Source organism: Monodon monoceros, unplaced genomic scaffold, assembly GCF_005190385.1.
Source record: "Monodon monoceros isolate NGI ecotype Baffin Bay Population unplaced genomic scaffold, NGI_Narwhal_1 Super_Scaffold_18, whole genome shotgun sequence".
Taxonomy (NCBI): domain Eukaryota; kingdom Metazoa; phylum Chordata; class Mammalia; order Artiodactyla; family Monodontidae; genus Monodon; species Monodon monoceros.
In genome coordinates, this window is record NW_021703774.1 from 106157941 (window position 1) to 106171029 (window position 13089).

General features: G+C 37.8%; 1 protein-coding gene and 1 long non-coding RNA gene across 4 annotated transcripts in view; one reads left to right on the plus strand and one right to left on the minus strand.

Moving 5' to 3' along the window:
* The window catches only part of LOC114898376, an 81092-nt gene extending 79258 nt beyond the window's left edge, over positions 1-1834 (minus strand). For all 3 annotated transcript variants that reach the window (XR_003794346.1, XR_003794345.1, XR_003794344.1), the window contains exon 1: positions 1680-1834. This is a non-coding gene — a long non-coding RNA (uncharacterized LOC114898376). The remainder of the gene's footprint in view (positions 1-1679) is intronic.
* Positions 1835-2023: 189 nt separating this feature from the next.
* The window catches only part of ZNHIT6 (zinc finger HIT-type containing 6), a 54414-nt gene continuing 43348 nt past the window's right edge, over positions 2024-13089 (plus strand). Inside the window, exons 1-5 of the mRNA XM_029230253.1 lie at positions 2024-2867; positions 4007-4072; positions 4160-4266; positions 4352-4437; positions 12112-12215. Coding sequence (XP_029086086.1) covers positions 2197-2867; positions 4007-4072; positions 4160-4266; positions 4352-4437; positions 12112-12215 — 1034 coding nt within the window. The 5' untranslated portion in view covers positions 2024-2196. The remainder of the gene's footprint in view (positions 2868-4006; positions 4073-4159; positions 4267-4351; positions 4438-12111; positions 12216-13089) is intronic.

Here is a 13089-nt window from a genome sequence, read left to right on the forward strand (position 1 = left end):
CTTACTGGTTTAACGATATTCCCTCCAGTGACTGTGAAAAAAACACACAGATTACAAGAACAAATGTAGGAAAATGACAAATATCCAAAATACCCCAAAGCGTCTTTGCTTCTGGTGTCTGATTTGTAGTTTCACAACTTCCTCTGTGATTTTAAATAGACATCCGTTATTCTCATGGGAATAAACACTTCCTCTTGTTCTCATGCCCCAAATGTCGTCTTTAGCAAGGCCACATGGATTCTTTCTGTCATTTAGCCCCTATTCCTAGTATAAACATGTAATCTGGCCTGCAAATCTGAGACAGGTGGGACCTGGGCCCCTTTGCTGCAGTGCTTGCACCTGGACAAAGAGTAACAGAATACAAAGAAACTATAAGGGACTAAAAATAACTGTGTGCAGGTGCAGGTGGGGCAAATTAAAAACAACAAGATACAAAAAGACCAAAAACCCAACTGCCACTTCTCAGGAGTCTGCAGCAAAAGCAGGGTACTGCACTTGCACCCTGCACACAGCACCACCAAGGAGATAGGCAGACCACCTAAGCCACCCCTCAGGTGGACCCCTGACCCACCCCTATCCTCACCGCATGTAAAGGAACCAGCTCCCTCCTGCCCCACCCCACGAGCCAACAAAGGCACCTGTTATTTGTTTTCGCTCCCTTGTGCTGCAGCACTAGTCCCAATAAACTCTTGCCTGATTTTCTTATCTGGCCTCTTATCAATCTCTATTGATTAAGGAGTCCAAGAATCCTGGTCGGTAACAGGGTTACCAGTCAGGCTCTTTTTGACTCCATGGGTAGCTGGCACCTCTAAGTATATTGACAAAACACTGTCCATATGACTCCTTTGCAAGCCTCTTCCTCGTAACCCATAAAAAAAATTTTACGAAACTTTCCCAACTTACTTCAATGCTCCTTCCAGTGCTACAGTATCAGTGGAGCCCCAACTAAGGTTTCAAAATTTCCTCATTCTGCTCACCCATTCAAAATTCCCATTCCCTGATGAACATGTGAATGAGTGATGACAGTTAAATGCCCTGCAAACCATAACAGGATTTGAGGGATTGGCACAAAGCAGCCCACAGCTAAAAATCCATTTCTTTGAAGTCTCCTTATGCAGAGAGAAAAATATGAATCTCACAGACATTATGTAAAGATTAGGTGAAAATGCCTAATGCTCAGTATGTAATATTAATTTTCAAAAGTAACTGAAATGGATGCCAGGCTAGTTTTTGTTTTCTGTGTTTTGGGTTTTTTTTAAGATGTTCTAGTCCTGGGGGTTGAATTTTTGGCCCAGTCTTTAAATATGTGAGATATATATATATATATATATATACATATATATATATAATCCTTGACTGTTGTATCTCTGCATTTATTTGGTTCTTTAACATCTCTCCCTCTCTCTCTCTCTCTCTCTCTCTCTCTCTCTCTCTCTCTCTATATATATATATATTCTCTCTCTTAGAATCCTGTAAGATGCTGTAAATGGGGAACTGGCTGATGCCGGCTGTTACGGACAAAGAAGTGAAAGAATTAAAGTTCATGCCCTCTTTCCTACCTGAAACCTATCAGGATTCCCAATAATAACAGCGACCATATGTTGAGTTTCATCACTGCTAGCTTATTTCCATGCATGATTACACTTAATCATCAAAATAAACCAAAAGATTTGTAATACCATCGTCTCTGGAGTACTGCTGAAGAAACTGAAGCATGGAGAGGCGTAATATCAGGTGTTTCTTCCATTTTCATGCAAGTTCAGAACAGATTAGGGTGGTCTTCCAAATACAAAGCTGTGAGGGTCCCGCTTCTCCCCCCCCACGGCGCGGAGACGCTCTCTTTAAGCGGAAGCGTGTGGCCACGTGCATAGGGCGCGGCCTCCCCAAGGGAGGGGTTTGGCGAAACCCCGCCCCGAAGGCGGGATGACAGTGGGCGTGGCCTCACGCGGAACCCGTAGGATCTGTGCCGGACTGCAGCAAGCCGTAAAGAGCTCCACGAGTCGTGAAGCGGCAATGTGCGGAAGCGTTGCTTTACGACTGTTTGGATAGACGCGCCGGGCCGGCGTTTTCTGCTTGCTACTTCTCTGATCCACACGTGGGCCGCTGTCGGTGTTGTAGCCAGAAATTCATTCCTGTTGGCGTGGACCAGCCATATTGAAGGACAGAGTGGCAACGGAGGTCAAGGATCTTGAGCTGATGGAGTTTGCTGCTGAAAATGGGGAGACGTCGGGAGGAGGTCTCCAGAGTGGAGCTGAAGGGGCGCGGCTAAGTCTCGAGTCAGACGGAGAGAGAGCCAGGGGCGCAGTAGGGACCGAGGAGGCCGGCAGTGGAGAGGCGGGGAATGGACCGACCGGAATGGGGAAGACAGGGGAAGGGGAAGAAGGAAATGGACCAAGGGCAGAGAAGATGCGAGTGGACCTAGCAGTTGTGAAGCAAGAAGTAATGGACTGGTCAGAAATGGAAGAAGGTATGCGGAATGACCAGTGGGTAAAGCAGGAGGTGGAGGATGGGCCTGAGGTGAAAGAGGAAAAACCAGGCACGTTGGAGGTGAAGCAGGAGACGGATAGTAGTTTGATGCTAAAAGAAGAGAAGGTGGAAGAACCAGAGCTAAAGGAAGAGAAAGTGAAGGTGAAGGAAGAAGTGATGGACTGGCTAGAAATGAAGGAAGAGAAGAAAGATAGCTTGAAGATTAAAGGGGAGGAGATGTTTCTTGATCAGAACGTAAAGAAGGAGGAAATAATGGATGAAGTGTGTGTAAAAGAAGAGAAATATTTCCCTAAAGAAGAAGTGATGGATGATACAAAGGTGAAAGAAGAGCCTCAGATAAATCCCCCAGTGGGCTCCAAGCGGAAACTGGCCATGTCAAGGTAGGGCAAGGAGAATTCCATTGGGGGAATAAAGCTATGGAATTCTTTGTTGTCTAGACTGAAAGAAATTACACTACCAGAAGGGTGTGGAATAATGATAAATAAGTGCCAGTTTGGGTCCCTGGAGCCTGAATGATGGGGGGAAGGGCGATTGGGAAGGGAGGGTTTTGTCAGATGACAATAAATTCAGTGAAAATATGTGAGGTTGGTACTAGTGTCCAGTGGCCAAGTTAGGAAGTGAAAATTCTTGGGACCAGAAAGCCCTTGAATTGGCTTGACTTAATATGCTCTTGGCTCAGTATTCTTTTGAGAGAGAATAGGTGTGAGGAAAAGTCTAATAAAACCAACAAGGGTAAAGTGGAGTAAGTTAAAATTAGACAAAATACACTTGAACTCACCCAACCGTCTAGTTTCTCTATGGGTACTATGAATATTTATTGCTTTTGATTTAATTTCCTTACAGTGTGATAATGAGGCAGCATAGGAAATAAGAGTAGTCAGTTTCTTGGGATTATCGCTGTCTCGAACACAGTAAAACAGAAGTAGCTGTAGTTTGATTGTCAGTATCCCAAGATCCTAAAAGAACAGTTGAAGACAGATGCTGGATAATAGCATTTCTAGATTATTTTGACGCCCATTCTAGGTTGGGTGAGGAGTTGAGAAAGAAAGATGCAACTGCTACTCTCTAAATTTGCCTGGGTCTTATATCTTTTTCTGGTGTGTCTGCCTTTGAGATAAATAAACATAGCTCATGGATTGGACTTCTGGGTATGTGCACGCACACAATTGTTAACAGTGTCAATAGTTACAAGTTAAAATATCGAATGATCTCATTCTCAGATTATAGTAGGAAAGGAAGTCAAAGTGAGATGATTTTTTTTAATTGAATACGTGTTTTCTTGAATTACGTATCATTAAAAACATTGTAAATGTAGTTGTCATTTCCTAGAGGAGAATTTTCTAATGATGTTTGACAGCTATCAAGTATTTCATAAGAGTTACTTGCATCTACTTTATTCACTATGATTACATGTCTGGAAATTGATTGTGATAGTAATTGACTCAGCATTAAAAGTTTATAAATAAACATGTAAAATTAATATTTGATAACTTATCAAGTTTCATGTGGGCTTTTGTAGATGTGAAACTTGTGGTACAGAAGAAGCAAAGTACAGATGTCCACGCTGTATGCGCTATTCCTGCAGGTATGTATGTCATTTCCTACCCTGTTATCTCTGCCTGTATCCTTTTTACCTCAAAGTGTAAAAGTACCTCCTCTTTTGTCTCTTCAGTTTGCCCTGTGTAAAGAAACACAAAGCAGAACTGACATGTAATGGAGTTCGAGATAAAACTGCATATGTTTCAATGCAACAGTTTTCTGAAATGAATCTCCTAAGTGGTAAGCCATCTTCTGCATAGCCGATTGATGCTTCCTGGCCATTGGCATATATCATTTGTTTATTTTTCTATTTCGATATTTGTAGATTATCGATTTTTGGAAGATGTGGCAAGAACAGCAGACCATATTTCTAGAGATGCTTTCTTAAAAAGACCAATAAGCAATAAACATGTAAGTATTTCTTCTACTCCCTTCCAGTTAGAATTTCTTCTAATGAATTAGATTCTTTTTTTTTTTTCACTCATCAAATATATTAAGTTACTAGGGATACAGCAGTGACCAAAACAAAGTCCTTCTCCTCATGGAGCTTGTATTGTAGCAGGAGAGACAGGAGATGAGTAGAGGAACAAATATAATTTCAGGTAATGTTAAGTGCATCTGGTAGATAGGACACAGGAAATTAAAGAAAATGAAAATGGTGTTTGTTTGCTGGGGGAGGAGGGTGTTATAAGGGTACTATTTTCCGTACAGCAGTCAGGAAAGGCTTCTCTGAAAGATGACATTTAAGCAGCAGTCTGAATGATGAGAAAGAGGCAGTCATGTGAAGGTTTGGAGAAAGACTTTCCAGGTAGAGACAAAAGCAAAAGTAAAGAATGAGTCAGGGGCTTCCCTGGTGGCGCAGTGGTTGGGAGTCCGCCTGCCGATGCAGGGGACACGGGTTCATGCCCCGGTCCTGGAGGATCCCACGTGCCGTGGAGCGGCTGGGCCCGTGAGCCATGGCCGCTGGGCCTGCACGTCCAGAGCCTGTGCTCCGCGACGGGAGAGGCCACAGCAGTGAGAGGCCTGCGTACCGCAAAAAAAAAAAAAAAAGTCAGGGATGAAGTTAGGGTGTTTGAGGAGTTAAAAGAGGGGCAAGGTGACAAGCGTAGTTGAGTGAGGAGCATGTAGAATGTGAGGTTAAAGAAACTAGTGAGGGCTCCTAATGTATTCGAAGTAAAAATGGAAGCCATGGGTGGACATTGAGCCTGTTTGCTTTTTGAAAGATCACTCTTGCTGCTCTCTGGAAAGTGGACTTGAGTAGGCAAGAGTGGAAGATTGGAAGCTGAGAGACCAGTTATAAGGCTGCTGTTGTGGTTCTAGTCAGAGAGGATGCTGTTAGAATTATTGGGAAGTGATTACACTTGAATTTTGAAGGAAGAGCTAACAGGACTTGCTGTTTTAATATACTTAATTTTCATACTTTCATCCCTTTTTCATTCCTTATGCACTATGCAAAATTAAAAACTTACATATTTGAAGTATTTTGCAACTGCTATTGTTCTAAAATAATATTATTAAATCACATCATGGAATTATGTTCATTTTTCAATACCATTTTGGTATTGGAGTTGCAGGATTTTAGTACCTTTTAAACAGTTTATTTTATTGGTGTTTTTGGTACAGACATGACATTACCCACATCTGAAAGAAAAATTACCATGCACCAAGTCTTTTTTTCCCTCAAGCTTAATTAGACATAATTAAATTCTACTTAAAAGATTAATTACTTTTTAAAATTTTTTTTGTGAAATATGACATGCATATATAAAAGCATAAAATAGAAATACACTTTTTTTTTTTTTTTTGGTTACATTGGATCTTCATTGCTGCACGTGGGCTTTCTCTAGTTGCGGCGAGCAGGGGCTGATCTTCATTGCGGTGCATGGGCTTCACATTGTGGTGGCATCTCTTGTTGCGGAGCACAGGCTCTAGGCACATGGGCTTCGGTAGTTGTGGTGCACGGGCTCAGTAGTTGTGGCTCACGAGCTCTAGAGAGCAAGTTCAGTAGTTGTGGCGCACAGGCTTAATTGCTCTGCAGCATGTGGGATCTTCCCAGACCAGGGCTCGAACCTGTGTCCCCTGCATTGGCAGGTGGATTCTTAACCACTGCGCCATCAGGGAGGTCCAGAAATACACAATTTAATGAATAATTATGCAGTAAACATCCATGTAACTACCACCTAGGTCTAAAATTAGAACATTACCAGCTTCTCAAAAGTTCCTGCCACCAGCTTATGCCCTTTCCTGAACCATTCTTATTTCTGGATTTTCTGTAATAAATGGACTCTGGGTTTTCTAATTTTAGAAACAGTGAACACTTCTGTTTAGGAATTGTGGTTTGCTTATACATATGTTTTTCTGGGGTTTATACCTAGAAGCTGAATTGCTTTGTTGTGGCGTATGCATATCTTCAATTTGACTATACGTTACCAAAACATTTTCCAAAGTGGTGATACCAGTTTATACTCACAGTAGTGTTTAAGTGTACCTGTTGTCGCATCCTCTCCAATACTTGACTTGGTCAGAGTTTCTGAGTTTTTGTCAGTTTGATGGCTGTGTTATTTTATTATGATTTTTAATTTGTAGTCTGATTCTTAAAGAGATTGAGCACCTTTCAAATATTTTATTGGCCAATTGGATATTCTTCTTTGTGGTATGCCTGTTAAGTCTTTTGTTCATCTTTTCATTCGTCAGTTGTTTTTTCTTACTGGTTTGTAGTAATTCTTTGTATTTTTAGATGCTAGTTGTTAGTTGGTTGTATGTGTTATAAATTCCTTCTTTCATTCTGTGGCTTGTCTTCTTACTCTCTTTAGTGTTTTATGGTAAACAGATGTTCCTAATTTTCATGTAGTAAAAATTGTTGTATGTTTCCTTTATAGTTAATAGTTTTATGAGTTTATAAAGAAATCCTTCCCTACCTTGTTATGAAGCTATTCTCCTGTAACTACTTTCTAAAAGCTTTACAGTGTTGCATCTCCCATTTATGTCTGTAAACATGGAATTGATTCTTGTCTAGCATGTCAAGTGGAGGTCCTATGTAATTTTCCACATGGATAATCTACTTTTTCTAGCACCATTTATTGAAAAAATTCATCCTTTCCCTACTGCTCTGCAGGACCATCTTTGTCATATATCAAGCATCCATATATGCTTGGGTCAGTTTCTGGCCTGTCTGTTCATTCTGGTGGTCCTCTTATCTATCCACACCAATGCTCAATACTCTATACTATTGTAGTCTTTTACTGAAACTCACTGAAAAAGTAAGTCCTCCCACTTCATTCATTTTTTAGAATATAGCCATTTTTCTAGAATATTTTCTGGAGTATTTTCTAAAATATGGCTGTGGCTCTTTGTAATTTTATACAAATATGAAAAATCAGCCTATTGATTGTACAGTCCTACCTTCCCCACCTGGGAATTTTGATGGGGGTTGCATTTATTTTGTAGAGTTACTTGAGTGATTGGATTTTACAGCATTGAATGTTTAAATCCTTGACTGTTGTATCTCTGCATTTATTTGGTTCTTTAACATCTCTATAACTTTCTCAGTGAAGGTCTTGCATATTTCTTATTAGATTTATTCTTGGGCACTTTATTTTTTCATACTATTTTAAGTAGTGTTTTCTTTTTAATGTTTTATTATCTCTTTGCTGGTATTTAGGAATGAGATATTTTTGTTGTCTATTTTATAGTAGTAACCATATTAAAGTCTGTCCCAATACCTTACCTATAGATTCTTTGAGATTTTCTCTGTAAACAGTTCATCACAATTTGTTTCTATCCTTCTGTCCTTGTTCTTTTATCTCTTTTTCTTGCCTTGTTCGGTATAGCTAGGACTTCCAAGAATGTCAAATAGTGCTGATGACAGTAGATATTTATGTTGTAAGTAGAAGTGCATCCCTAGGTTTGATGATTTGCTGAAAGGATTCACAGGATGCAACATACAGTTGTACTCATGGCTAAAATTTATTACAGTGAAAGGATACAGAGCAAAATTAGCAAAAGGAAAAAGTATATGGGGCAAAGTCTGTAGGAATCCAGCCACAAGCTTCCCAAAGTCCTCTTCTGTTGGAGTCACATCGTACACAGTTAATTCCTCGGGCAATGGGTTATGATAATTAATGTTTGAAGTTATTGTCTACCAGGGAAACTCACTGCCCAAGGTTTTTATTGGGGGCTGATCGCAGAAACACCCTCGCCCTAGCACTTGCCAAATTCCACACTCCCAGAAGGGAAGCAGATAAAACCACATTTTTGTGCAATTTCAGCACAGTGAACCACTCTTATCATTTTAGGAAAAGTTTTATGTCAGTGTAGGGTCCATTTACCAGTCAGTCAAGTTCCCAGACACCAGCCAAGAGCCAATCTTGCCAACAGAACTTTATAAGGATAACAGTCTCGGGCCTGGTATATTAACTGTTCTGTACATCTTTGTTTCATAACTCCTGATCATAGAGGGAAAAGTTCCAAGATTTCACCATGATGTTTGCTTTTAAATTTTTTGTAGATACAGTTTGATATTTAGATTAAAGAAGTTCTGTTCCTAGTGTGCTAACAGATGTTAACATGAATGGTGGTTATATTTTATCAAATGCTTTTTCTGTATTTGATTATTTCTTCTTTTAATATATAATATTCTAGTATGAATAATAATCCTTTAATCAATTTTCTATTGTAAGTTAAACTTGCATGGTATATTATTATCATACCTGCTTTTTATACTTTGCAGAATTCAGTTGTATTATGTATATGTACACATTATCCATTCATTCATTTTTGCATTTCTGTCCATGAGTGAAATGACTTCTGATTTTCCTTTTTGGTATTCTTCGGTTTCTATATCATTGTGATTTTAGTTTCATAAAATTATTTGGGAATGCTCCCATTTTGGTCCTGGATACATTAACTAACATTGGGATTATTTCTTCCATGGGAGTTTGGTAAAATTTATTAATGGGCTTGGGAAGTTTATTCTTTACTGTTTATTGGACTATTTAGGTTTTCTCTGTCTTCCTGAGTCATTGTTAGTAGACTACATTTTTCTAAGAATTTTTCCATTTTACTTAAATTTTCAAATGCATTGGCATAAAGTTCTTCATATTTTCTTTTACATGTCTGTAGAAGTTGTATTATCATTTGTGATAATCCTTATTTGTGTCCTCTTCTTTTCTAGATCAGTTGCTATTGTGAATTCCTTTTCTATTTTGTTAATGTGTCCTCTTGACTTTTGTTATATCCTTTTATATTTTTAGCTTAATTGCATTGTGGTCAGAGAACATATTTTTTCTGAGTTCATTCTTTTAAAATACGTTAAGACTTGTGTTTATGGCCCAGCATGTGGTCAGATTTTGTAATGTTCTCTGTTTGCTTGGGAAAGAAAAATTATTCTGCATTTGCTAAATCTAGTATTCTAAATATATTCCTTTTAGGTCAGATTTGTTAATTATGTTGTTCAAATTATTTATAGTGCTACTGGGTTTTTTTTGTTTTTTGTCTGTTTTTCTATCAGTTACTGAGAGAGGTGTGTTAACATTTCCCAATAGATAAAATCAAAAGGATTTGTATGTTTCTCCTTGTGGTTCAGTTAGCTTTGCTTCATATGCTTTAAGGCTAAATTATTAGATGCATACTTCAGGAAATTCTTGGTGTATTTAACCTCTGGCATTATGATGTGACCCTTTTTGTCTCAAGCTTTTTGTGTACTTTATCTGGTATTGAACTATTTCAGTCCTTTGGTTGGTATTTGCATGGTGTATTTTGTCCCTTACTTTTACTTTAGGCCTTTTTGTATCTTCATGTTCTGGGTGTACTTTTTCAAAGTACCACATAATTGGGTTCCAGTTTTTCTCCATTTTGACAATCTGGAACTTTTAACTGAATCATCAAATTCATTTACTTTTTAAAAAAATTACCTATATATTTGACTTTAAATGTGTCACCGTACTTGTGCTATTTGTCCACTTGCTTTATTTTGTTTTGTTCTTTTTCTTCTTGTCTTTTGGACTAATTGAGTAATTTCTTATCATTTGAATTTTTCTTCTATCAGTTTAGAACTTATACATCCTTTTTCTATCCTTTCATTAGTTAGGCTAGACATTGCATGCATACTTCATTTATCAGTATCTAAAGTTAATCAGTACCTTACGCCTGTACTTAAACAATGCAATGACCTTAGAACAGGAGTTGGCCAACTTCTGTAAAGAGTCAGATAGTAAACCTTTTTTTCAAACCTTATGGTTTCTGTCACAACTACTCAACTCTGCCACTGTAGCAAAAAAGCAGCCATGAATAATACATAAACAAATGCACAGGGCTGTATTCCAACAAAATTTGTTTATAAAAATAGGCAGCAGGCAGGATTTGGCCCTAGTTTGCCAGCAGTTACCTTAGAACACTTAAATTCCATTTAACACTCTACTGACTTTTCGTATTGTTTTCAGGTATTTAGATTGTCTTTTTTGTTTCAATCTCCATACAATAATTACTGTTTTATCCAGTCAGTGTTTGTTTTGGTTTATCTTCATATTTCCCACTTTCTTTGCTCTTTATTTTTTCTGCCATCATCTTAGACTTTCTGTCTGAGAGATCACTTTCTACCTCAAGTAGATCTTTTAGAATGTCCTTTAGAGAGAGTTTGCTGGTTAGATTACTCTATTGGCATTTAAATCACTCTTAAATGATTTTTGTCTATAGAATTCTGGGTTCAGAATTACTCTTCCATTGTCTATGGCTTCCATTTTTATTGTTGTAAAGTCATTTGTCATTTTTAACTGCCTTTGAAATATTTTTTCTCTGAATGCATTCTTTTTATTGTTGGTCTTCTGCATTTTTTACTATACTGTGAAAATGCACCTTTCTTTTTATTTATCTTACTTGAGAATTATTAGATTTATTGAATCAGTGGAGTGTCTTTCATCAATTATGGGAAATTATCAGCTCATTTCTATTAAAATATTACTTGTGCTTTATTCATTCTCTCTTCTTCTAAAACTACCATTAAATGTGGCTTAGGCCTTCTCCCTATATCACACTTACCCCTTAACCTCTCCTGATTTTGTCATCTTTTTTATCTCTAATGCAAAATTTTAGTTTGGCTTATTTAAAAATCTGCTGAGTCACTTTTTATAGTTTCTCTTCACTGCACATATTTTCAGGCTTTCTTTTATTCCTTTAAATTTTGCAGAGCAGTTCTGTAATCTGTGTATGATTTTTTTAGTGTCTGAATATATAGGGAGCTCTCTCAGCTACATCTTTTTTCTCTTCTGGTTCCAGTACACTGAGCCTTGTTTTCTTATATTGTTTATACTTTTTTGTTTTTTGTTGAGTACTGCTTTTTTTTTTTTTCTTTAAATATTATTTGTGGGAATTTTTTGAAGGTTAGAAGAAACAGGCCTTCCTTTATTCTACCAGGTACCTAAGAACATTGCAGATCTGGACTATCGTAAACCAAGTTGAAGGTTTAAGACTGTGTTAATCAAACAAGCAAGGCAGATCATTTCATGGGCTAGCATGGGCTCAACCAACCTACATGATCCATGGAGTAACACATGTCAGAGCTAGAATTCTCATATCCCATTTTGTACATCCTACATCAGTGGCTACTTTAAGTTAAGCCTTGTACTAGGCAGTGCCATAGTTCCTCCCTGAATGAAGCTACCTGACTAGTAATAGAAACAGGCATATATATATATATAGCTAACTATGGTATGAAACCATCAGTAAAAAAAGAAAGAACTGTATAGGTAATCCCTGTGATTGCTAAAACCTGTATTTTTTAAAGCCCCATAAAATTCTTCTTTTGGCTTATAGAGTATATGGTTAAAATCACAGGCTCTGGAATTAGACAGACCTGGATTTGAATGTAGGCTTTACATCTCAGAAATAGCTGAAATAGCAGAAATGGGAGTAATAATAGTACCTGCCTCATAGTATTGTGAGGATTAAATGAGACATTGCTGTTTAGGGCAGTTTGTGAAACATAAGTGCTCAATAAATCTTAACTATTATGTTTTGAACATTGTTTTACGTGCTTTTGGAATTTAAGGCATTTTAATATTAATTTGCCTATTTGTTTCTGGTTGTTAGATGTACTTTATGAAAAATCGTGCTCGAAAGCAAGCTATTAACTTAAAACTTCTACCCAATGGATTCACCAAAAGGAAAGAAAATTCAACATTTTTTGATAAGAAGTAAGTGTCTGACTTCTTTCTTAGTATATCAGATGTTCTGATTTGATTAGGAACATCTTTTAAGATTTGGTTTACTATAGAACATTGCTACTCAAAGTGTGGTCTGTGAGGTGTTTGTTATTGGTACAGGACAAGATGACTGCACAAATTGGAAATAAACATTTAGGAACTTATGCTAATTTTATGTCATGTGACTTTAATAACAGTTTGGGTTTGCTGTGTGTGTGTGTGTGTGTGTGTGTGTGTGTGTGTGTGTGGTGAGAGATGGAGAGAGAAAGAAGAGAGTGTGTGTACGTGTCTGTCCTTCTCTGAGACCTAAGATACCGTGAAAGTATTTCAGAAGCTTCGAGTACAAAGCAATAAGTCAAAGCAGAATTCCTGCATATTTTTAACCAGAGCAGCTTGGCTTTTATAATCCTTTTACTTTGGGATTCCAAATAGAATTTCATTTGAGAGCCAGTGATGGAGAAGAAGGGGAACTTGGAAAACATTTAGTCTGTAGTGAATCTGTGAATACAGATAATACATTAGAGATGAGTTTCCTGCTCTCTGAAAGTGCTGCTTCAAAAAGGCCCCAGTAGTACAGAAAAGAACAGGATCCCAAAGTACTATAAGTAGCCCACTAAATTATTGGATAATACCTTTCAAAAGTCAATATTCTGGATTTAGAGTCCAAAAACCTGAGTGAGTCCTCACCGCTTCAGCCTCTTAGTAACTGTGAGGCCTTGAGCAAATTACTTCTTTTCTCCGGGCTGCATCTGCATAATGGTGGGGGTTGTACTAGGTAAACTGTAAGCTTCCCTCACAATTTTACTACATAAATTAAAGAGACAGAATGATCAGAATTATTCTAATAAACCTTCCATCTTTTCAG